This window comes from Acipenser ruthenus, chromosome 1 (genome assembly GCF_902713425.1).
Source record: "Acipenser ruthenus chromosome 1, fAciRut3.2 maternal haplotype, whole genome shotgun sequence".
Taxonomy (NCBI): Eukaryota; Metazoa; Chordata; class Actinopteri; order Acipenseriformes; family Acipenseridae; genus Acipenser; species Acipenser ruthenus.
In genome coordinates this window covers 40,116,153-40,142,351 of record NC_081189.1, presented here as the reverse complement: position 1 = coordinate 40,142,351, position 26,199 = coordinate 40,116,153, and the positions used below count along the sequence as shown (strand labels likewise).

Sequence of the window (26,199 nt, the reverse complement as noted above, 5' to 3'; positions counted from 1 at the left end):
TCAAGTAACTTGTAGCCTGGAAACAGTCTGTGTGTTCAGCAATGGAATTGCAGGAATTAATTGAATGCTACAGTTACTACTAGTGACCACAGGGGTAATTAATAAAACTGACAGTTTCATGACATTACATCCTATCATATGCTTCTTTACAAAGAATAACACGATTTGGGGCTTCTGACATCTTAATAATGTATTAACTAACAGGTACAATTCTATTTTATGGGATTTTGAAATATCTGTTGAAATACCCAAGATTTTCTATAATGTTTTGAGTAAAAGCAGTTTTTTTTCACTACTGTGAATAGGATTACTTGTAAAGTGTAAACAAAGTACAGTAGAAAATACACTGCATTGAATGTAACACAGTGGAATCAAGGTAAAACACAGGTAAGCAAGATCAATCACACATACAGTAAAATCAACTAAAATAACACCATATAATGATAATACATCAACTGGTCATCAAATAATTAAAAATAATTTTTATATATATATATATATATATATATATATATATATATATATATATATATATATATATATATATATTTTTTTTTTTTTTTTTTTTTTTTCAAATACACACATTTTTTATCTGCAGTAAAAATGCTGATGGAGTTGCTGCATTTACAAACTGGCAAGTGAAAGCAAGAAGAAAAAGACCAATCCCTGTTTAGTACAAATACCAGTAACAGTATCAACGGTCACCGATATAATGGAAATAATTGCATGACGGTGAAAGAGGATCTTAAAGCATTTCTTAACCAGCCCCACAGGGGATCCAAACTGCTGAAGCTTGACCCTTTGAGATCCCTAGTCTAGTTTCTATTTTATTATAGTGTTGCCAGTAAACTTCACCCTCTAAACTATCCTGTATCGAATATGGTACAGCTGCACCCTCTGATGGTGTTCGTATTAGTGGATTTGAAAAATAGGTGCACATTTTACTACTGGTAGTCTGGCAGCATGGCTGTAACTAGCTATGAGCACACCGAGGTCGTGTCCTCTGTTGTTTTTTTTGCATCATCAATGCTGATGCTCATGTAAAAATTCTGCCAAAGTACAAAAGACTCCTTCATTTTCTCTGTTACTTTGCTGTGTAACATAGATTTGGAGGTTGAATAGTAAATACCAAGCAGTCATATAAATACTGCCAGCTATAGCTTGAAACCTAAATTTGACCTCAGTAGATTGTCAGCTCTGGTTATGGTCCTGTTTGCATGCATATTAAAATATATTGTTATATAGTGTAAACAATATCCATATGCAGCTTATGCCTATACTGTATAGGTATAAAAGTAAAATTATCCCTGGGATAAAATATTATTGTACAAAGAAGGTTGATTAACTTATTGCCTGACCCATGCAGCCACAAAAGATACAGATTCATACAAATTCAGTGGCATGAACAGAACTGAAATACCTGCTACATATGCTACTGTCAACTGGAGGGACATAAGAAGGCAAATATGGCAAATTATATCTTGGAGACAACCAGTAGAATTTTTCATAATTTCTTGTTATTTTTAAGAGGTGAGAACTACTGCCACCCAAAGGAACAAATGCTTATTACATGTTTAAAGTAACAAGTTTAACCCTTTAGAACAAGACTTCCCAATCCTGGTCCTGGGGACCCACTGTGTCTTCTCTGCTTTTCCAAATGAGTTCTCAATCGCTTAATTAAACCCTCAATTGCACAAATAATGTGCTTAATTTGACTTTTTAAATTGTTCTCAGCTCCTAAAAAGTTGCCGATTTCAAGTTACTTGTAAAATTGTAGAGTTAACTTGAAATCTCCAACTGTTTAAAAGCTGAAAATAAGATAATATAAGCTTATTAAGCTAAAGAATAGTCCAATTAAGGGTTCAGTTAAGTAAATGATAACTCAGTTGGAATGAAAACCAGAAGATACAGTGGGTTCCCAGCACCAGGATTGGGAAACCCTGCTTTAGGGTACAAGAGGCATATGTGTCCTCAAAAATCAAAAACTGCAATGTGAACGAAACAGGGTTTAAAATATACTGAAATTGTCAGTTTGAGTGACTCTCAAATGTATTTTAAGAAAAAACCGTTTGAACAACCACTCAATTCCTTGTGTACCTTAAGGGGTCAGCAGTGTGTACACAATGTATATTTTGGTACAATAAATGGATAGAAAATGTCTTGTTAGTTTTAGAGCACACATAATTTTTGAAGCCCTTGTTTTCTTACCTATCTGAGCGGTTCTTTCTTTTTTTATCGTTACTTCTACTGCTTTGTTTATAGGCCTGTGATGTTTTGCCATGTCGTTGGTTCCTGCCAGAGGATTGTGGGTTTAATCCCAGGTGGGGGACACTGCTGCTGTACCCTTGAGCAAGGTACTTTACCTAGATTGCTCCAGTAAAAACTCCACTGATAAATGGGTAATTGTATGTAAAAAAATAATGTAATTGTCTGTAAAAATAATGTGATATCTTGTAACAATTGTAAATTGCCCTGAATAAGGGCATCTGCTAATAAATAAATAATAATAATAATAATAATAATAATAATAATAACCTGTTTTATAGTATAGCTGTGATACTGACTTGCTGCTCTTTTGCATCTAATACAAACCAGAACTGTGTTCCACCCACACCTAGGTACAATTCAATATAGTTCAATTCAATCGTTAAGGGCATGGTTGAAATAAAGAAATTAAAAGGGATAGATTGAAAGAGCCACAAATGAGTACCACTGTTGTATAGTATAGAAGATGGAGCCAGCACAAGAACATTTTTATTTTTGTTTGTTTTTTTCTTTAAAAAAATATATTTCATTGTTTACATGTTTGATGTTTTGTAATAACACTTTGTAGGTATTTGTTTTAAAATGTATTGTAATTATATTTTAACTGACATGTTTTCTTCAAATTATATATTTCATTTTTAAAGATATATAAAAGAAAACCAAACATAACAAAATAAATAGTGATATTAAAAATTCAAAAATGCACAATAAAGCATGCCATACATATAAAGAACTTACTCTGACTCGGACTGACGTATTAAATTGCTGACAAAAAGGAAAACTACAAATTAAGTTCGTCGCAGTTTTACAGTATTTTTCAGATTTAGTCATTAATTTACATTCAACAAATATAAAAAGAATACAGGATTAAAATACAGATTTTAATATTCGAATCTGGTTGATATAATTACTATAGAACGAGTTCCATCTAGGTATTTTTTTTTTCTTTTAGCAAATTAGTTATACTGTCCCTAATACCTTGCTTGCAAAAATATACAGCTTTGACAGAGGGAACGTGTTTTTGTGCAGTACCGGAAGCAGGCGGTAGTGATATAGCGGAACTCCTGCTTATGTTCCGGTCTCTATCGTGTCAGCCTCTGGGGGAAGATGGTGAGTCTGAGAAAGCGGCGTACTTTTGGATCTTAAAACATCTACATGTTAACATGGTTTATGGCACCAAATATGTTCCACAATGCTATAATAAGACATAGGAATGTGATATTCCATGTTATTCCAGAGGATGGTTTGATGTTTTAATATTTTTAAAAGGTTTGACGTGTCCCCCAAATGGTTGTGAACAAGCACCAAATAATAAAGCCATTGAAGAGACCGTAGATTTAGTAGCGTTTTTTTTTCTTTCAATTTTGCTTTTCGATTCAGAGTAGTTAAAATATAAGTTACCCCTTGTATTGAATTAAACCTATTTTACTAATTGAATAATTCGGTCGATTAGGCCTGTTTTGGTAAAAGCACGCTCTGCCATTTCTTATGCGAGAGTTCATTTTCATACGCTACTTGCAGGAAATTAATCTGTCTGATACATGGTACAACTAATTGTATTAAGTATTTTCAATGGGGGAAAAATGTGTGTAATACACATTCTCTTCAGATCGTACTAAGGGGTGTTAGTATTTGCTGCGGTATGTAATCCAATGTTATATAAACCAGGGTTAGTTTAAAGTCTTGTGTAGAAAACGCTGATGTAGTGGCAGGTGTGTCTAGACCGTGCAGTGGTCCAGGCCTTCCTTAGTGTCAACTTAGCATAGGGGGTCCTGTGAAGTCTGTACTTAATATGTCATTTATAAAAGTCTTATCAGTGATGTTTAAAAATAAATGTCTGAACATATGAAATCAAGTGATTCCAAATTGTTGCTGAGATAAGACGTTCCACAGCCATTGCGCAAGGTTGTTTTTTTAAGACACCCTGCATGCGAAACTCAATATTTACACTTTTTTTTTTTCATTCATCATACAGACGAAGGGAACATCGTCATTCGGTAAGCGTCGCAACAAGACGCACGCACTGTGTCGCCGGTGTGGCTCCAAGGCTTACCATCTCCAAAAATCAACCTGTGGAAAATGTGGTTACCCCGCCAAGCGCAAGAGAAAGTGTAAGTGTTTACTTAGGCGTGAATGTGCCTAAACCACATGTACAATGAACGTTTGCATGATGGCTTGGCTTGTACAAAAACGTAGGTCTAACCTGCTTGTGATTAAACTTGGGTGCTTCTGCACAGCCAGGTCTGAATCTTTTTGGTTTGCCCATCAGATTGATAGAGTTTCAAAATATATATATTGGAATTATAAGCCAGTGACAAGTGATATTATTGTGATTGCTGTAGAACCTGGGATTCTGTACAATAATGCCCATTTAAATGTTATCTGTAAACAAGCTTTGTTTATGTTTTTACTAAATGGAATATAACATGCAATTTGTAGCTTTTCTTATGCTGGTACAATGCATCAAAACATGCCAACATGTGTGCATTGCAGTGAGGGAGTTAATGCAAATTGTGAAGGGGGGTGGAACCAACCATATGAAGTGAGGAGATGTGCGCTTCATTTACTGGGATTTTGTACAAGACTCCAGTTGGCTTACTCTGTATGCAAAGTTTTGTTTATTAGGAATAGCTCTGTTTTTTGTTTCTGTTCTACAGGTAAACATCCAAATGAATTTTACACTGGTTATAAGATGCTAGATTGCCCAGATGGTAAAACTGACCATTAAAGTAAGTTTTTCCCGCTGTGTGTCTTGTGGTTTAAAGATTCTTAAACATTTTTTTTTTTTCTGTTGACAGACAACTGGAGTGCCAAGGCCAAGAGACGTAACACCACTGGAACAGGACGTATGAGGCACCTGAAAGTCGTGTACCGCAGATTCAGGTGAGAGTATAGTTCATTTTGGTATTCTAGCAGTTAAGGAAGTGTGGCCTGTAAGGATGCCTGGGTGTTTTATTGTTGTAATAACTTCTAATAGATGATGCATACATTCTAAAAATATTACTTTTGAAAACTTTGGTATATTTTTCAGACTAACAGTAAAGTTTAAGTTTTTCGTCTGCCTAAAGCGTGTGAGCATGGGGCAAAGTTATTTACTGCTTTCAGTAGTTTTTTGCCGAGGTCAAAAATAAAGGACCCCTTAACCTATGCAAACACTATTTTCTAAAACTGTAAGATTATGTATTTGATGCTGTCAGACTTATTACCCCTTCAAAATAGTTACATGTCCCCATGTTGTGATCCCCATGTGTGCTTTATGAACATCCAATTAAACTGAATGTTGTAAGTTGGTTACCAAAAGCAATGTCTTGTTCCTGTCCTGTTGGGATAGGAGCTTGCTTTTTGCTTGTCTCTTATAATTGAAAGTGGATATTGCATCAGTACTAACTAAACTGGCACTCTAGAAGAATATTGGTTTGACCATTCAGCTTATCAGTGATGTCTCAATAAATGTCTGAACAAATGATATCACTGTGATTTCAATATTTTTACTGAGATAAGCTGTAAATGCCATGAGAAAATGTTTGGTGGATCTCTTTATAGATTAGTGTTCTAATAGCCAATGTATTTTGCAGGAACGGATTCCGTGAAGGTACAACCCCCAAGCCCAAGAGAGCTGCTGTTGCAGCTTCAAGCTCCTCTTAAAGATTTTGGTTAAATAAATGTTCTGTTTAAAAAAAAAAACTAAAAAAAAACTTTGTACTCTTTATTGCCACTTGTATCACCATTAAGAAACTACAGGGACAAACGAAGGTAACAACGTGACTCAGAGCAACTGGCATCATTAATGGCATCTGTTTGAATATTAAAGTGTTTGTCAAACTGCTTTTAAATGTGGTACGTATGGACTATTTAACTACAGCAATCTGAAACATCTCAGGAATGTCACAGTAACTATACTGGTTAATTAACAAAAAAAATGAAAGCTGATATCGGCCTCCACAGGAGGCCAGATTGGTTGCATATGAGTAAGCATTCTGGCAGTGGGGTTGTAATTTGTTTATATCCAAACACAGCAGTTCTTAGAGAGCCTCTTAGACTATAAAAAGTATTTAACAGTGATTGCTCTGTATGTTCTCCACCATGTTGCAATACAAAAAAAAAAGAAAAAATGAAACAAAAACCTGTCCGGTTGAAAACTAATGTTTGAAAAACACTTTTTACAATGTATAGTTAAATAAGCTATAGTAACTAATCATAATGTGGTGGCACATCAGTCTGATCATGATATCTGCTCCCAAGAGATCATAGCTACTTATGAATGGCTTTGCCCTGTGAGGGCTTACCATATTGCATCAGTCATGGGGTACAGAAGCATGGGAAACACAATACTTGTATAATGCCTTACTTCAATTGGTATGTTTGATATCCATATAAAGCTTTTAAGACAATAGTATAGCACAATGAGAAATGTGTTGCAGTTTATGGGGTTCAGCTTTGAAGAAAGTACACATTTTCTAAAATACAGGGTGACTAGAAAGCATGTTTACCACATCAATGATATGAAACTTAATTTCTAATCACCCAGTGTTTGATAACGTGCTTAACCTCCCCTCTCCATAAGCCCAAACCAAATGTTTAAACATAACGTTTTTTTTTTTTTTTTTTTTGCATTGTCAGGAAATCTAATTGGGCAATTTGGTGTGGAATGGTTTACTGTATCTTTGAACTTATTTATTTCCCACAGTTGAATGCTGATATTACCTACTGTCCAAGATACTGGAACTGTTTGTTTTTATTTATTTATTTACAAAAAATGCAGTGATTTTTAGTTAGTTTTGTGTTTCAGGAGACTGGTTAAGATGGAAATAGGGACATGAAAATTCCTTTACTGTATTATTCTAAGGACAGCTGTTGTCTACACTCCTAAATTAATCTATTTGCTTTAAAGCCTTGTCTGGGATTTAAGTCACAGACAAAAGTTAGTTTATACCATAATTTAAGGTAGCAGATTAAGGACAAGCATTTAGTAAACTTTAACTACTTTTTAATTAAACAAAAAGCAAAGTACACAAATAGTAATTTAACAAATTATCAAAAAATGAACACACACATTTCATTTAAATTATTCAATTATGCCAAAGGTATTGGCACCACAGCTTTACTATTTCTTGTGTCCCTTTTGCTTTTATGGCTTTCAGACGTTTGATAATTCTTAACCGGTATGTTACATCTTGGTGAAATCTGAGCCCATTCTGTCTAGCTCAACGTTTCCCAAAGTGGGGTTAGCCAGACAATCTAAAATATACGCCGTTCAGTGCACACTGTTAAGATTTTGTTTCACTATATGATTATATTCAAAATAAATATAATTTGCATACAAATCATTAGCAGTAATTATGTAAACAATGTATTGTTTTATCGCCAGTCATCTTTAAATAAAGCATAAGGTGGCATTTTATGTGCGGTTACGTCTGATTTTGAAATGGGTTAAAATGGATGCAAAACGAAAACATGTCTAATCTTCCTTGCAGCTCAAAGAAACAAAAAAAAACTAGCTATTGCCATCTTATATTAACTGGTTTTTCTTACCTTTGTGACGAGGATGATCCGTGTCCTCATGTGTCATTTGTTGTGAAATACTGGCTCACGAAAGCCTTACGCCATCGGCATCTTGAGATACGGCATCAAGATTGCATTGGGAAACGACACAAGTTTTTCCAGAAGAAAGCTGATCAATTAGCTAAACAGCAAGACGTTCTTAAAAAAAACAGTCACTGTCTCAGAGAAGGAGATGAATGTATCCTACCTGGTTACAATGCTTATTGCAAAAAACTGCACAACTGACTGTCGGTATGTTTGTAATTCTTGATGTTGAATTGAAAATTAAAACTGGTATTCATTATGTTGCAACACAATTTAAAATTCATATTGTAACGTGGAGGTAAAGGAAGCAATCCAGGCAAGTATTCTGGTTTCAAATGCGCGGTTTATTTTACAGGAACGAGCAGTTCAATAAAAAATAAATGCAATAAACAATAACGAACACAGGATAAATAAAATGGTTTAATAGTCTCTGTGTGTCTCGGGAATACAACTTCAAAGCAATTTCAAAGCAAAGACTCAACCACGAGCACCAAGGCGGTTTAAAAAGAACTCCGGGACAAAGTTGTTGAAAGGCACAGATCAGGAGATGGGTATAAAACAATATCAAAGGCCTTGAATATCCCTTGGAGCATGGGCAAGACAATTATTAAAAAGTGGAAGGTGTATGGCACCACCAAGACCCTGCCTAGATCAGGCTGTCCCTCCAAACTGGATGACCGAGCAAGAAGGAGACTGATCAGAGAGGCTACCAAGAAGCCAATGGCAACTTTGCAAGAGCTACAGGCTTTTATGGCCAAGACTGGTCAAAGTGTGCATGTGACAATAATATCCCAAGCACTCCACAAACCTGGCCTGTATGTTAGGGTGGCAAAAAGGAAGCCATTACTCAAAAAAGCCCACCTTGAATCCCGTTTGAAGTATGCAAAAAAACACTCAGGAGATTCTATAGCCATGTGGCAAAAAGTTGCGTGGTCTTATGAAACTAAAATGAAACTTTTTGGCCTAAATGCAAAGCGTTTCTCAATAAAAACTTTTTCCCCCTTAATAGTGTGGAGTAAGGTGTGTAGATAAGTGGAAAAAAAATCCTCATTTAAATGCATGACTGAGGCAGTGACACAACAAAATGTGAAAAAAGTTCAAGGGGGTGTAGACTTTCTATAGGCACTGTAAATTAAGTTTGGTTCTGTTTAATAAAATAGATACACTGTTATTTTTTTAAATGTTGGTCAGCAGGATGCTGTGTCGTTGCTGGGCAGGCGGGCTGGTGGGTCGCTGGTCCGGGTCAGGCTGACCGTGGACTGGTGATGGGTGGTAGTGCAGCTCACCGACCTCTGCGGGGTCGCCCCGGGGGGCCCTTCTGCAGGCATCTCGCAGTGTCGCTCTGAGAAGTGGGTTCACAATCCTCACAAGGCCTCCCCTGGAGTGTTGGCTCCTTCTGGGGTTGCAGCTGGCTACTGGTTCGTCTGAGAAAGTCCAGCCCCAGGATGCAGGGCTCTTGTACTGTTGTTATCCACACCTCATCAGTGCTGATGCAGAGTTGTTTGTATAGTCAGAGTGGGGAATAGGACTGCAAACAGGGAAACATGTTCGCTTGCGCATAAACAGCACACCTGCGGGGTCCTGCAACCAAGTCCTGTACATATCTCTGCAGAATGCAAACACAATAACACAGTCCCGCCTCCAGACCCACCCTTTTTTTTTTACAACACAATCAGCTGTGATACAGTAATTGCGGGGTTAAATAATTCTTCATAGCCTATTGGTTTTAAAAAAAAGCTGGTTTAAAGTCCTTTTTCACCACCTTTGGCCATTTCAGTGCCATTTCAGTGGCCGGCCCGTTTGTGTGACTGAGGCGTATGCACTGAGCTGTCTGACACTGATAGTAGTGCACCCTTGCCGAATTTGAGTTGCGTTTGGGATTCATGAAAAGTGTCCATATTAATAAAATACAAATATAAACATAAACATAAAACGTTGTCTTTAGGTAATATATCAGTGACCAAGGCCACTCCACCAAAGAAGAAATGAACTTACTGGAAGGATGCCCTGGTCCCTTCCGGCCCCTCTACACCCCATGAAGAGGTCTTATTTTATGTATGGGGTGGTACATTGTTATTACCAGTGTAGTGATGTTGTCCAACGAAGTTCACAGTTTCTGAAACATTAAAGTGAAGTACAGTATTAAGTTAACCTCTGAATCCCTAGTAGTATACATTGCACAGCTTGGTTCCACATAGAGAAAAGTAAATTGTGCCCAGCACAATACAGACTTGAACGTTTTATTTAACAAGCAATTTGCCATATTAATATAATACTCAACATGCTGTTTGTCACGATGAGCACTGTTAATACGGTATCATTTTCAGGTAACGATAGGGCACCCCAAAAGTAGACCACCCTTAGGAATTTTCTCAACTGTGAGTCGATCACAGTGAAATGGGGACGAATTGTAAAAATAATAATAAAAAATAAGCTAAAAATTAATGGAATCTTTTGTTTTATAGGAAGTTACTATGAACTACTGATGTATATTCGTTCATTCAAATACGGTACTTATTCTCACATAGCTTCCGGCTGTCTACAATTCCTGTTTCCTGTTTATGTTAACGTCACTTCCGCTCGCTGTAGCTGCAGGTAGTGCTGCTGCGGGAAGATGGCGACGGATAAACAGAAACATGAAGGCAGGGTAAAGATTGGACACTACATACTCGGGGACACCCTTGGGGTCGGCACTTTCGGAAAAGTTAAAGGTAAAGGTAGATGAGGTACAATGTTGGCGTGAGAGCTAGGAGTGTTTGCATCGCTGTGGTAACAGTACTCCTTTGCTGAGTGCACAAACATTACGTTGTTGGCACAGTGCTTATTAAAACTAAATTATCTGTGCATGTTAAACGTGTACTCGATTTGTTTTCGTATATTATGGCAAGACCTTTGGACTTGAATGGTTGCAGTCTAATTTGGTTTTGCAATTGCTACTCTAGACTGGACTTTAAACTCCGTTACTATCAGTATTGCATAAACCAGGAAGAATTGTGCAAAATCATTATATTCGCTCAAGATATATTGTTCAGACGTGTGTGTTGCAACGATTACCTTTGTTTTAGATACTAGGGGAAATATGAAGCCAGTTATCAAAAATGATCGTTAATAATACGTTCTGCTACTGTAAAGATTTACTAAATTGCAAGCATGATTTGAAACATGGAACACTTTTTAATCAATATGTATTGGCAGTCTTTAGGTGTTTAGCAGTAATTTAATATTTGGTGTGGCCATTTAGAAATGTTAAGGCGTTTGCAAGGTGTATTTGGGCGGATTGTGCAAGTGACTGTGTGTAGTGCTGCTATGTATTTGTCGTGGGCTGTGACAACAGGAAGTTTTGTGGCTAAACAGCAATGCTGAAGAATAATTATTATACGCAAAAGGTACGATCCCCGTCACTTTTGTTGTGTTTGGTGAAATTGTCAGTTCTGATAAATAACGAGATTAGTAAAGTTTAGATTTTTCCAGATATTGGATAAAAGGTGTGGTATAGTTTCGACCGCCATCCTAAAAAGAAACATTCTTTTGTGGCCATTTTAATTGCAGTACATGTAAGTTACGATGGGCGCTGCCGTAACTATTGTGGGATGATTCAAGTTTTAAGTATTTTTTCTGATACTTTGTCTTCATGATTTAAAATAACTACATTTTGATATATCACTTTACAGTAGCATTATGCTTCATTGTCTTCTATGGCAAATGACCAAGCCATCCATTGCATTGGCAACATTTAGATTTCTGTATCCCAGCCAGACAACTGGGGGATGGGGGTGGGGGGATACAAAATATGTGTATTAGTTTGAATGTCATTTAAACTTACTCATGTGAAATACTACTTCAAAATATATCCAAACCAATATTAGTTTAGCCTAGCATTTCATAAATGTTTAAGAATAGTGATTTATTGACTTTGGATTAGTTTCCTCTTGTATGTCATTCCTCAACTGTCTGATGTGGACAGGCACTTTATTAAACAGTGCTTGGTCATTTTGCATGCTCCAGTTGTCTACTGCCAGTGCCTAGCATTTGCCGCCAGTCAGCTGACATATTTGATTGCTTTCCTCTGAATCATTTAATTCTAAAGTTTCCTAGGCTACCCTTGCCATTGAACACAGCTTACCAGTGGGCAATCTAATGCCAGGGCTAAAAAATAGTGCTGTACACTGTATTGAGTACATAAATTGCTGTAATGTATGGGTCACAAACAGCTAAGCTATTTTATTTAGTTATAAGTGTTCCCTTTTGCATGCATAAAAAGCAATCTACTAACAATAACAATTATATATATATATATATATATATATATATATATATATATATATATATATATATATATATAATATAAAAACCAAAAATGTAGGCCATATCCGGCCCACCAACTAGATCCTCAAAGTAATTTGGGCACGGGCATAAATTGATCATATATATATATATATATATATATATATATATATATATATAATGAATTTGAGTGGGTATTATTCTTGGCTCACTCTGATAAGGCCAAGTCTCAGGCAGTAATTTAAGATAATAACAGTGCCTTAAATTCTAAATACTGAAATGTATTATTTTTCTCAATAACAGTTGGTAAAATTTAGTGCTTACCCGGCATATTAACACCCCGCCTCTGCTTGCGATTGATTGGACTGCTGTTAGATCCTTCACTTTCCCATTGGCTACTCACTCACCTTCAATTTTCATGCAGAATACCGTGAACAGGCTCTTCTTGCTTATGATTGGACAGCTGCATAACAATTCTCCTATTGGTTAAACTTAATGTCAGTACCTGCAACTGAAACGGGCACAGTTTATGTCCCACCCAGCTAACTTATGATTAGGCTACCGCAGAGAAAATGCAGATATTCAATTGGTTGATAGTATCGCAAAAAAATATATATATGTCAAATACGTACAAGCACAGCATAAGCGAGCAGCACTGTCAACAGATTGCTGTGACGCTTTTGTTGGAAAACGTGTTTAAAGCTTTATTTATTTTCCCACACAACGACCAGCCAGAAATGTGTTCATGACCCATAATTTAAGAACAGCTGCCACGGGCAGGATGGTCTGGCTTCGCGGGCACCACTTCGAGGACCACTGAACTAGATAGAATAATGGTAATACTAAAAGAAGCGTGCCAATATTAGAATTTAGCATAGCTATGACAATAATTTCCATCATAAAGATACTGAATTAAAAAAATAAAACCAAGTCACTAGCCACTATACTCTGTAGACTGTCAGAACCAGTTTCTTCCTGCAGTTATGGTACAACAAAGGTAACTGGAAGGTCATTTGTGTTTCACAGAAATTCAAAACAATGTGTGCTCAAAAAAGAATTTAGTAGTGGGCAGGGTAGGGTCTTGGTTGGTTACACACATTCAGCTACACTGTACAAGGGCATTTTTTTGTTAGACCAGTGACAATAACAGATTCTAGGTAGACGTGACTTGAGGTTGGCACAGAAAAGAGTCTCGATAGCCCTTCTATTTCAACCTAGAGAGAAAACTATAACCTCCATTGTTGAAATACTGAAAATAACAAAGTAAAGGAAGATCACTGTTCACAACTTCTTGCATATCAGTACTACTACAGTAGTCTCTGTGTGTAGGAACACCTCCTAAAAGAACACCCTTGTGGTTTTTTTCATTGTAAATGCTCCGCCTAAAGGAACAGGAAATTCACTTAACACTAGAACCGCCGGATTTTCGAACTACCTAGAACTGTCACGTGGGTTATATCTAGCATTTGCATCGCAGAAACACTATATTTAAATGGAAAATTAAACATCAAGGCTTTATTTTTAAAATGAGCGCATATTCAGCATGACTACAAACAGTGAACAAATATAATAAAATATACATTTAAAAAGAAACGGGTATGTACATGTACACACAATATTATAGAACCCGAAATTAAAACCGAAATCATTGTTTCTAATACTACAAGAAAATATAACACTACTTCCGGTTTGATGGCTGCATTGTACTCTATGGAGGAGCGTATACGTCTGCCAGCTGACTGTGTCTGCATCCAGGAGCTGTGTTGTAAACACAGACGCAGTTCCATTGAACACTATTGTGTAAACACGTGTAAACTGGTACATACTAACCTGTAAAACCAAAATTGTTTTTTTTCTAATAGTAATATAAAAAAAAGAATATATAACATATGTTTCACATTAGGCACATAAGTTGTTCCAATCAAAATGACTACTTTTTAAGATTAAATATTTCCTTCTGATATATTCCCAGTTGCATTTGTGGAACAAAACAAAGGATTGTTGTCTCCAGGTATAGTGAAAAAATAGCAACTAGGCTTTCACTGAGTTGGCATCTTGACAAATCTACAATCATAGCAATCTCTGTCTCATAATCAGTCTACAAACAAAGAAAGGCTTGAAATGAAAAAAAAAGTGTGCTAGGAGGAGGGGGCGTGTCTTGTTTGCTGCATTTACCAAAAAAATAGAATATCTTACGTTATAGTAAAAAAAAAAAAAAAGTATTGTAATGCGTGGGTCACATTGACCCACATGGCAGTTCTAGGTAGAACTGTTTATACTTTTTATAATTTTTACGATTCTGGCTATCAAACGCCTTCTGGATATTTAATTAATATGTTTAGGAAAAGTAAAAAATGGACACACATACGATTTACAACAGAAGAATAATTAACATTTTAAATCCAAAATGGGCCAAATTGACCCGCATGGCAGTTCTAGTGTTAAAGAACACCTTTTTGGCACCGATAGCGATTGGTTCACAACTGTGTTTTGTAGCCTGGTAACTCATCATCATCAGACTTAAATTTAAATGGTTTATTCAGTCTTTTCAAATGTGACTTGTCATCACGAGAATGTCTTGAGGCACACTGATTGGTTTATTAAATCTTTCCAGAACCACTGTCCTAGTATTGCCTCATTTTGTATTCTGATTTCCAATGCGCCGCTGTTTCTCTTGTTACAAAGTTGGAAATTGTTCAAGCTCCTAAAAAAAACCTGAATCAGACACAAGTCGCCGAGAAGTTTGGTGTTATCCATACTGGTGAGTTGCTTCACCATTCTGTTAAATAATTAGTGCATGTCCTGAATATTGCTCCTGTACAGGTATTCATGATAAATCTAGAGCTGTTGCTGCATTTAATGTGTGTAGTGTTGCTGTGTTAATGTAGTTTGACAGTTAGTTTATTAACATTAGTTTGTCTGTTACTTTATTATAATAGTTTATTAACATACATATTGCTTTTCTCATACTTACTCATTTCATATGTTGATGCATGTGCGTCATGACAAGTAATATAGATATATAGATAGATAGTCATATTGTGTGGTGGTGAACTCCGTCTTAAAGAACACTTCGGCTAAGAGAACACTTGCCTTGCTTCCCGAGGGGTGTTTCTTAGCCGGAGACTACTGTAGGTAGATTGTTTTTATCTATACAAACTTGTGTAGCTGGTGTTGGATGTGAGTAAATAGTAAATACTAAGTAATAATTATAACAAAAACAGAATTCTATTAGGGGTGGTTTACTCTGGCCTCTGATGAGAGATAATGTGAAGCAGTAGGCTTTGTAACCCTACAGTGTAACAGTCTTGCATCTCAAAATAACATTTTTATTATCCCCTCCTTTTATTTATTTATTGATTTTTATTTATATTCACTTTATCAGTAACTGGTTTTGATGGGGTCATCTTGTTCCACTTTTGGGGCAGATATTATTATTATTATTATTATTATTATTATTATTATTATTATTATTATGTTTTCCAGACATAAAATGGTCTTTATTTGTAATGTTTTGGAGCAGAACTGGGGTCAATTATAATTACAATTACATAGTAATTGTTTGCTGATATTGCAATTACAATGCTATTTTGTTATATTAGTTACAATTGTGCTGCAGTAATTGTATTTACAGTTACACTAAGTTACACTAAGAAGTAACACAAATAGTTACACCCATTAACACTATTTACTCTGTTTATTCTACCAGCTGTAATCACAGGTACAACTACAGAAACACACTATATAACATTTTTTCAAACAAATGGGGTCACTAAAAGTGCTTGCAAATATGAGAAGAATGTTCACGCAATGTAAAACACAACATAAAACTGTGAATGATTAAGCTTGGAAAGGTGTGTAATGGAACTGCAATTGATCACAAATACAATTACACAGGTATGACAAAATTAAATTACAATTACATTGTAATTGCAATTAATTACAAATTACCCAATTACAATTATAATTTACCCCAGGTCTGTTTTGCAGTCAATCAGTTTTCTTAAAATGCTTTAAGAAAAGTCTTAAAATACCTTTACAGTATGTTTGTAGCCTATCAAGTTCTATTGGGAGGATTTTGCTGAAATCTGCAGTATAAAATGTTGCAGAACAGGGCATTCTCACATCATTGTAGGATCCTGGTGAGAAAAAAAAAAAAAGAGTAATGTTGTTGCTGCAGCCCAGTACGTATATGTGATGTACCGTGTCATTTATTATACCTTACCCAGAGTATTAGTTTCATCATGTAATGGTCCAGCAAACTCTCCTATACTGGAACAAGGTTTCTGCTATTTTTTCCAGTAATTGGAAAGGGTCAAGTTGCCTTTAGATCCTTCACAAGAATGGTGAAGAAATATAAAAGTAATATGGGGCGATACCTGCCTTTGTTAATGTGCATTCAATCGGGCCACAATATTTAATTTGTTTTATAACCAGTAAGTTATTACCTACACTGTCGTGACATTCTAGGAACAGGTGATACACACAGTTGTGCTTAACCCTCAGAAGGTAACCTGGGGTCTATTCGGACTCCACTGTGCTTTAGTATCAATTATTATGTGGATCTAGTGACTTGATTTTTGTTTGTTGTTTTATTAATTGGGGTCCGGTTGAACCCCAAGTTACCAGGAAAGTCTGTTTTCTGACAAGTCCTTATGAGGGTTAATTGCCTAGGTGCTAAGACCCTTGTGAGATCTACAATGTGAATCCCTGCCAGCAACTAAACTTTAAAATTGTACAATAATTCAATGGTTCTGTAATAGACCACTTATTACAAATTCAAGGTCAAATTCTCTTTGGTCGAATAATAGTGCTAAGACATACTGTAATGAAGTACAAATAAGGTGCCTAATTCAATTTAAGTTGTTACATTTTAAACCAGATGGTGTAGTGGTTTATAGAAATCCACTGGGAAAGGTACTTTACATCCAACTATTAAACAGTAGTAAGTACATACAGTACTGCAAAGCATTGTAAAGTTGTATCTTAAACCTTATGTCCAATCCGTTGTTTTATTGGATTACCAAACTGTTTTTCTCTTTCAGTTGGAAGACACGAGTTGACAAAGCACCAAGTTGCTGTGAAGATCCTGAACCGACAGAAAATCCGCAGCCTCGATGTAGTTGGAAAAATTCGCAGAGAGATTCAGAACCTCAAGCTTTTTAGGCATCCACATATAATTAAACTGTGAGTCCTGACTTGTATTTAACTGTGAATGGTCATTAAACAAGTAACATTGGTTGACATTGAGCATTGTACAAAAGCATTACTGTTTATCCAGCTCTTTATGGTATTGGATCAATACCATCGTTATAAGCTCAGTGATGCAACGTTCTATTTACCATGTTTTTATTTTTTTACACTGTCAGTGTTTTCTTTCAAAGAAACTGCTTGGTGCACAATACATGGAATATCAAAGCCGCTGTTTTATCCTAAGCAGCATTTTTGTTTGACGCAGAGTACACAGCAGGGTGTTGTTGCCTGCCTAGTCATTCACAACAGTGATTTTATTAAACTGGCATTGGAAAACCTGTATGTTCTGATATACTTCCCACACAGTTCTTTAGTAGTGGTGCCTAAGATCAGCTCCCTATATTTTAAAGGTCATCTTTATATAGGCATTGAAAATAACAGTTTGGCTTTGGAATTGAGAGCATTGCATAAATAATATAATAATTGTTCAGACAACAAAATGGGATGTGAGTGGTTTTGGTTGTGGATCTTACTCAAGGCTTGAAATAAACTAAGTTAGGTGCACTGTGTCAGGTTTTAATGCAGCTACCAATGTTTTTTTATGTTCTAGGTATCAAGTGATCAGCACACCAACAGATATTTTCATGGTAATGGAATATGTTTCTGGTGGAGAGCTCTTTGACTACATATGCAAAAATGGAAAGGTGAGCAAAATATATATATTTTTTAGATAATCTAACTTCATACAAGTGTTTAAAATAAATTGTAAATGCATTTAGAATGTGATTTGTTACATGATTAGTTGCTTTGTTTTCTGCTGGCAGCTGGATGAAAAGGAGAGTAGGCGTCTCTTCCAGCAGATCATCTCGGCTGTGGATTACTGCCACAGACACATGGTGGTGCACAGAGATCTCAAACCAGAGAACGTGCTGCTCGATGCACAGATGAATGCAAAAATTGCAGATTTTGGTAAGGGGTTTTACAGGGCTTTCGAATTAAGATTGCACTAAATCTGGAATTGAATACATGATGAAATATTGGTAAACATAATGCAAAATATATTTAACTGATACAAAAGATGGGTCTCGTACTCTAAAGAAAGCTACGGGAAAGAAATTTTAATTGTGTTTAAGACCCTCTGATTTGAGACCCTCTGGGACACAGTGCAACATGATCAATAAGTGATATTGATGTCTGTTACCCACTACAGCTTGGGAGTATGGATGTAAATTATAGGATAAAATCAATGTTCAGACTCTATTGGCTGTCACTAAAAGTTTGTTTTCAACTGACCTACCTAGTTAAAATACATTGTATATGGTACTTGTATAATCAGTATTGTTAAACTCCTGTTGGATATTTAAGAAGATGAATGAACAAGCTAAACGGGTAACATGTTTTTGTATTGTAATGCCTAACTTTTCACACTGTGATCAGTTCTTCCAATTTAATGAATAATTCTGCAGTCATTGGTCTATGTATTGTAACACTTGAAATGTATTTGCTTACGATTGTAAGTCGCCCTGGATAAGGGCGTCTGCTAAGAAATAAATAATAATAATAATAATAATAATAATAATAATGTAGCTAACTAGTGGTCTTAATTACATTTTTTCCATCTGATCCCCATTTTTCTCATCAGGTCTTTCAAACATGATGTCAGATGGGGAGTTTCTAAGAACCAGTTGTGGTTCTCCAAACTATGCTGCTCCAGAAGTTATTTCAGGAAGGTATGGAGGCTTTTCTTCTTGACTGGACTATTTTTTACTTAATGGTTTAAAACAGACCCCTGTCAATATCCTGACTAACTTTAAAATGTGTTGGACATTTTGAAGGATATATTTTGATTCAGTGCCTTACTGCATAATAACTAAAAGCTTGATCACCCAAGGTTTGATGGTTAGTCCTAGGCCCTTTTTAGTAAGTAGTGTGGGTGTAGGGTGTATTGGAAATCGCAAACTTTTGACCCCTTAACCTAATCAGTGTCAAAATGTAAATTTCCGCTTGTTTGCCTGAAACCAAGTTTGGTGTAAATCGGAGATGGTAGGATTTAAAATCCAACTTCTTTGGGGTAATTGTCATAAATTATGAATGTAATTGTGAGGTAAGGTCCTCTCAAATGCCTCTCGTTTAATTGGGACATCCGCTTATTGAGGATATTTATACAGCTCCCGAGAGGTCCTGCTAAAGTGCTGCATACTACTCTGAACCTCCTGCTGTTACTATCTCACAAAACATAGGGTCTTTATAGTTGGTACACAGTTGTATCAATATGATATGACATACCCCTTGGAGTAAGCTGCCAGAGATGCTTTGCTTTTGTTCTCAAAAACTCTCATTTATAATTGATGGGGAGCTGTAAGTGTTTTAATTACATTTTTCTTTCAGGTTGTATGCTGGTCCAGAGGTGGATATCTGGAGCAGCGGGGTGATCTTGTATGCCTTGCTGTGCGGGACTCTCCCATTCGATGATGACCATGTGCCAACCTTGTTCAAGAAGATCTGTGATGGCACCTTTTACACCCCACAGTACCTGAACCCCTCTGTTACAGGCCTTTTGAAGCACATGCTGCAAGTGGACCCCATGAAGAGAGCTACCATAAAGGAAATCCGGTAGGGTCAAGTCAAATCAACGTCTATTGTGGTGGTTATGCATGGTTGGGTGATTTAGTTTGATCTCCAGCTGAGGTTGATTTCAGGGCTGACTGCCTGTTTGGAATCCAAGTAAATTCCCGTACATTTTTTTTGTATTAAAAAAAAAAAAACCTTGTCACTGTACCGAAAATAATTTTGCCATTTTAATTTTGTTTAGATTGGGTTTCTGCTCTCTAAGCAAACATCCAGTTAGTTCTATACTGTTACTGTTTTGGGTAATAAAATTATATATGCTGCTGGTTATATTTAAAAAGCAAAAAACAAAACTTTTCTTGCAGAGAGGATGAGTGGTTCAAACAGGAGCTTCCTAAATACTTGTTTCCTGAGGATGCAGCCTACAGCAACACCATGATCGATGATGAAGCCCTCAAGGAAGTCTGCGAGAAGTGTGAGTGCACTGAGGAGGAGGTGCTTAGCCTCCTGTACAGCCAGAATCACCATGACCCTCTGGCTGTGGCCTATCACCTAATCATTGACAATCGGAGGATCATGAATGAAGCCAAGGACTTCTACCTGGCCAGCAGCCCACCAGAGTCCTTCGTGGATGAGCACCAATTGGCGGCCTCTAAGCCACACCCAGAGCGAGTGCCATTTGTGGTAGCTGAAATGACCCCAAGGCCTCGCCACACGCTGGATGAACTAAACCCACAGAAGTCCAAGCACCAAGGAGTGCGGAGAGCCAAATGGCATCTTGGGATCAGAAGTCAAAGCCGACCTAATGACATCATGGCTGAAGTTTGCAGAGCAATGAAACAGCTGGATTATGAGTGGAAGGTGAGTTGAGATTTGTTTGATTCCCTCATTTTATGTTTAAAATGTAAAACTTTAAACTACTTTAAAAAGTAGTTTTAGTGGTGTGGTGGTCTTGAGCGGCAGCTTTGTTACTACTTTTTTTTTTTTTTTTTTTAAATTGTTGGTTAAGGTGAACATTGTTTTGGGAAGACTTGTTACATTGTCTCCTTTGTCACATTAACCATGCTGTGATATGTCATACTGTTCTCATCATAAAGCTGTTAATTTAAAATTCTAAATGTACGCATATTTCACAGTACAGTCAGCAAGCTTTATCAGGACGCCTCGGGAGAAGTAAAAATATCCCGAATAAGCGGTTGTCCCCATTAAACGAGAAGCTTTTGAGCCGACCTTAGTCACACTTAGTTTTTGTTTCTAAATGAAAAGAAAAAATAATTAAATTACATCACATTATGATTACATATTAAATACATAATTTAAAATAAGTCGATTGTTTTGTTATTCCTAAACAAAATGAATGTCTTTTTTTTATTTCTACATGAAATGAAAAAGAATGAAATCGCATCTTATCACAAGGCGAGGCACCTGCGATGTTGACACGCCAGCTTTCTTTGCAACAGCAGCCTGAGAAACCACAGGAGACTCCTTCAAATTTCAATGTGGTTTACACAAGTCACAGCGTAATCATGTACTCACTGCACTGTGCTACGCCAACCTGTCTTGCTCTGAAAAACGATCTCAGTTCATCATTTGAAAATACTGTATTCCAATTAAATGAAGTAACGTCCCAATTAAATGACATAAATAGCATTGATAGGAACAGTCTCCCATTGTTGTATTCCATTTAAACAGAAATCCCGATTAGTATCCTGGTCAGGCGGTGCAGACTGTATATTAATGTATGCAGTCTTACTTCTGCCTCAGGAAGCTTCTTTATAATAACAGGCATAATATATTTTCAATAACTAATGTCATTTCCACTGTGGGCAATGCTTTTTCCAAACGTGGACAGCCTCTGAAGTTCTTGTCGTGTCAAAAGATCAATGGGGGGATTATGGGATAGTATTGTACAGTGTACAACGTAGCAGTAGTACGTTCAGAAAAAAAAACTGCCCGAGCAATGGATGCGGCAATTGAAAGAACGTGTATATTCTGCACAGTGCCCATTAACTGTTTAGTGGATTTTAGTCAGTCATTGTTGAAAGAATGTACATTTCTTTGTTCTCTCACGTGCCATCACAACTTCTTTTTTGGCCAAACTCTTCTCGACAGCCATTGTATTAATGAAAAAAAAAAAGCTTGATGTGTCGCTCTCTTCCCCTGTCCACTTCTTATCCCACACACGCCTCCCTGCTACGTGATTGATGTTGTTCCTTTGTGGCCAAGTCTGGCCACATGGGGTATGATATAGCAAACCAGGCCAGAAAAAGCAGCCGTGGCCGGCCAGGGCTGATGTGGCCAGCAGTGGAAACACCCTTTTATAGGGCCAGTGCAAACAGGGTGTTGGTGACAACAGTCCTTCTGTCCTGCAGCTCAAAAAGATTGGTACCAGATAATTGGTCATCTACACTAATGGAGACAGTCGGAATCGGAAAAGATATATAACATAAATATGTATATATCAAAGGAAAAAACAATACAAATCAGTATCTTATTTTTTTTTAATGCGTATCTTCTGGTTCAATAGGTTGCAAACCCATATTATTTGCGTGTCCGGAGAAAGAACCCAGTGACAGGAATGTACACTAAAATGAGTCTGCAGCTCTACCAAGTTGACAGCAGGACCTACCTCCTAGACTTCCGGAGCATTGATGGTAAATATGGAAAAAATAATGAAATCTTTTGAGGGAGGAGAGAATAAGAGAATATATGTTGCATTAAATAGTTATAAAAATGGTAATTTAGATAAAGAATATCTGCTATTTTATGAATGTATTTAAACTTCTGCTGAGGAAGAACTAACCCTTGGGAAGCCTTATCTTGTTTACAAGGGGGTCCTTCAGAACAGCAGTCGTCTGTAAAGTTGGTCACAACTTTGATACTAAAACAAAACAAGCTCTTGCACAAATGAGTACCATGTTCTAAAGGAGTAGTTCCTGTTTTGTGTGATTCTCTACACTTGTATTGTGTCTTTCATGGAAAGCTGTTTCTCTCTTTTTCTTAATTAGATGACATCTCCGAGGCTAAATCTGGAACAGCTACCCCTCATCGGTCAGGATCAATTGGGAACAATCAGATGACACTGAAGAATGGAGCCGGTGACGCCCCGGTGAAAGGTGAAGATGGGTCTTTAACATCCTCTTTGACATCGTCAGTTGACTCCTCAACCGGCGACACTGCTCCAAGACCAGGGAGTCACACAATAGAGTTCTTTGAAATGTGTGCTAATCTTATTAAAATACTTGCACGATAACTTTTTTTGGCATTAGCCTATGAGTGTCTTTACAGCAATAAGCATGCAACAGATTCATGGCTTAATGCTTCCGATGTGGATGTAGTTGTTGTTTTGTGGCACTGAAGCAGTTGGCCCCAGTAAAGCTGGGTCTAGCTTGGGGTGGGAAGGTTATTTAACAATAAATGCTAAGCCACTTTATAGTAATATAGATATTTTAAATTCATATACCTATTTCTTGCTTAAGAATTGAAGTGTTAAACCCCCCAAAGAAGCTTGCCTTTCTACCTTATATTGGCAACAAGGTGATGTATTGGATGACAGTGCTGCAAAATGAACACTGTCCAGACAGCATTGAAAGTGTCAGTTTGATTTTGCAACACTGCAGAAATGTCTTTGTGTACAACATATTTCCCTGTAGTTTTTATATATAATGCATACATAGTTGGAATCTGAATACATGTATCAAAGCTTTAAATGGGGATCCAAGATGCTTTTGAAAATATGGATTATATAGTGTATATTGGACATGTTTTTTTTGCATTTTATAATTTATATAGCTGGATATAACATTTTATCCTTGTACTGAATTGTGTTTGAAAAAATCGTTACAACCAAATAATGTTGGATTCTTTTTTCTTTTTTAATTTTAATCCTACACAACTATTTTTGATAAAGATGTTTTCGTTTTAAGGAAAGAAAATGATAATTTTGTTGGCTAAATACATAGTTAAGAGAACTTCCATTCCAAATTGTTATATAATAATATCACTGTGGCAATGTGCCCCGTCCCTGTGTGCATTTGTGTGTATGCGTGCGTGTGTAAATGTTGGTGTATAGATTGGTACACGGGATATAAACAGGTCTGTGTTTCACGTGTATTTAAAAAGTGTAGATTTGTATTTAGGCACGAGGAGAGCACAAATCACTTCACGTGCTGGTTAAATGTAATATGTGAGCACGGGGTTGCACAGAATTAATTCACGTGCTGGGATTCAAGTGAATAATTAATTAGTAATTGAATCCCAGCACAATAGTATATATAGACGCACATTTCTTGCACTCAGGGTTGGGTGTTCGGAAGAGGAGAACGGGTGAGAGAGAAAGGAGTTAAAATAAGTGATAAGAATAATTATAAGTGTTTGGTACTCACCGTGTTTAAATACAAATCTACACTTTTTAAATACACGTGAAACACAGACCTGTTTATATCCCGTGTACCAATCTATACACCAACATTTACACACGCACGCATACACACAAATGCACACAGGGACGGGGCACATTGCCACAATCACTCATCATGCTTTTTATGTAAATTATTAGCAGCACAGAGAAATATGCTTGTCTGTAAATGTCCAGTCTTCTAGATTTAGTTTTGTTAAAACATTTAAAGCCCAGCTAAATCAGTGGTGCCTAAGCAGGGCTGTGTTTAAACCAATTTTGACCAACCCTGCTGAAAGTCTTAATCTAAAAGAATTTTATTGTCAAGAATCATTTTTATGTAAGTGACAGTTGACAAAATCGAATTTCAGCCTTCTGGTTTTTTGCCTGTTCTTGCTTTGGCCTTGTTTTTCTCCTTGTTTAAAATTAAGCTTGAATATGATTATCCATTTACATGATTTATTTTTAAAGAGTTTTTATCATAAGGGTTTGGATTTTTAAAGCAGACAGATCCATTATATATATATATATATATATATATATATATATATATATATATATATATATATATATATATAGACTTTTCTTTATTTTTCCATGGCAAGGACAAGCTAAATCCAGCTAGATATAAATGACGCAGAACTTTGCCTGGGTTCACTATGCCTTTAACACCTTCCTTTGCAAGCCCCATAGTGGTTACTGAAGAGATCTATAAAGAACTGTGTGAGGAATGCCAGTAATTATTCAAACTTTTGCTCAGCAAGTTAGTTGTTACACAATTCGATCCTGTCCAATAAAGTTACCCAAGTTCTGCTTTTAAAATGAGAACCACATTTTTGTTTGGTTTCTTTGTGTGTGTGTGTGTGTGTGTGTGTGTGTATTGAATAATTTCAATTGAATTGGAGCTAAACATTCTGGGAGAAAAACAGTTCTAACAGTTGAAGCCCTTTGTATATCTTTCATTTTGTACTGGTAAAATTGAGTTGTATTTAGAGCTGCACATGTACTACTTGCTAGGAAGTTCTTTCAACTATTTTAGGCTATGAGAGCTGCTGTGGTTAACTTACATGTACGCTTTTCGATTTGAGAAACAAAATCCTAAACCAGCCCTTACGTTGCTAGTAAAATACCAACTTTCTTCTAATTCATGCAAGTGACATTATGAATTAAGTCTGCAGTTCACCTGTTGTATTCCTGAGCATACGATCAGATATGTAGTGGTTGACAATAGCAAAACATCCAACATTTATGGAGTTATTTTGGCTTTGGTCATCAATCCACAGACGCCCAATAAAATGTTGTGATGTGAAAAAACTTGAACCTATGTCAAAATGGACTGGCTCCCTAAATAATTTTATAAGAACAACCTCAGCAGTACTCTTATACTAACTATTTTGGGCACTTCATCTTTATTTTATTTTAATTATCTTTTGTGTTCAAAGTTTTTAAGCAGAAATATTTTTTTGACAGAAATATAGATGGAGTGATACAAATAGGTGACCAGTCTCAAAGTAATCATTATTTGACACATTGTTAAATTACTTCAATTGGGTTTTAATGTAAAGAGACCCTACAGAATTGACCAATGTAATTTTTACTTTAGAGTGTTTAAAATCATATGTGCATAATAAAAAAGAAATTGCACCAACCATCTGCTGGAGTATTTGTCATTTAACATCATACAAGTAATACTGCAAAAATGCATTTTGCAGAGTTATCCATCAGTACCAGCAATGATGTGCCTTTTACCTTCTTGTAACAAGGAGCTGCAAATGCATTTTCCATTTTACTATAATTTTGGAGTTGTGCCACAAAAACTGTCATGCTGTATACACAAACTTCCATACACGCTAGCAATCCACATGGTTTACACGTATATTGTATGCAGTTTCAGTGTACACTGCCAG

At 36.4% G+C, this 26,199-nt stretch overlaps 2 protein-coding genes and 2 non-coding genes across 4 annotated transcripts; all 4 read left to right on the top strand.

The window, feature by feature from the left end:
* The first annotated feature begins 3,279 nt into the window (after window positions 1-3,279).
* LOC117420864 (large ribosomal subunit protein eL37) lies at window positions 3,280-6,190 on the top strand. The gene is made up of 4 exons (XM_034034576.3): window positions 3,280-3,375; window positions 4,241-4,376; window positions 5,064-5,148; window positions 5,841-6,190. Exons 1-4 carry the CDS (start codon window positions 3,373-3,375, stop codon window positions 5,908-5,910), a joined length of 294 nt encoding a protein of 97 aa, XP_033890467.2. The 5' UTR covers window positions 3,280-3,372; the 3' UTR covers window positions 5,911-6,190.
* Window positions 4,073-4,149, top strand: LOC117421603 (small nucleolar RNA SNORD72). Its single transcript, XR_004547536.1, has one exon. It is a non-coding gene; the product is annotated as a small nucleolar RNA SNORD72 (small nucleolar RNA).
* On the top strand, window positions 5,692-5,768 carry LOC117421602 (small nucleolar RNA SNORD72). Its single transcript, XR_004547535.3, has one exon. It is a non-coding gene; the product is annotated as a small nucleolar RNA SNORD72 (small nucleolar RNA).
* A 4,197-nt stretch (window positions 6,191-10,387) lies between the features above and the next one.
* LOC117421410 (5'-AMP-activated protein kinase catalytic subunit alpha-1-like) lies at window positions 10,388-25,943 on the top strand. Its single transcript, XM_059025153.1, has 9 exons — window positions 10,388-10,562; window positions 17,181-17,322; window positions 17,939-18,032; window positions 18,153-18,297; window positions 18,971-19,058; window positions 19,717-19,941; window positions 20,262-20,757; window positions 22,424-22,550; window positions 22,905-25,943. The coding sequence occupies exons 1-9, from the start codon at window positions 10,466-10,468 to the stop codon at window positions 23,147-23,149; spliced, it is 1,659 nt and encodes a 552-aa protein (XP_058881136.1). The 5' UTR covers window positions 10,388-10,465; the 3' UTR covers window positions 23,150-25,943.
* Window positions 25,944-26,199: the final 256 nt, after the last annotated feature.

Excerpts from the sequence above, each read along its gene's own strand:
- LOC117420864 (XM_034034576.3), top strand. Across the intron at positions 4,377-5,063 it reads CGCCAAGCGCAAGAGAAAGT|ACAACTGGAGTGCCAAGGCC; the intron begins GTAAGTGTTTAC and ends TTCTGTTGACAG. Across the intron at positions 5,149-5,840 it reads GTCGTGTACCGCAGATTCAG|GAACGGATTCCGTGAAGGTA; the intron begins GTGAGAGTATAG and ends TGTATTTTGCAG.
- LOC117421410 (XM_059025153.1), top strand. The coding sequence starts at position 10,466 with ATGGCGACGGATAAACAGAAACATGAAGGCAGGGTAAAGATTGGACAC. Across the intron at positions 17,323-17,938 it reads CATCCACATATAATTAAACT|GTATCAAGTGATCAGCACAC; the intron begins GTGAGTCCTGAC and ends TTTATGTTCTAG. Across the intron at positions 18,033-18,152 it reads ACATATGCAAAAATGGAAAG|CTGGATGAAAAGGAGAGTAG; the intron begins GTGAGCAAAATA and ends TTCTGCTGGCAG.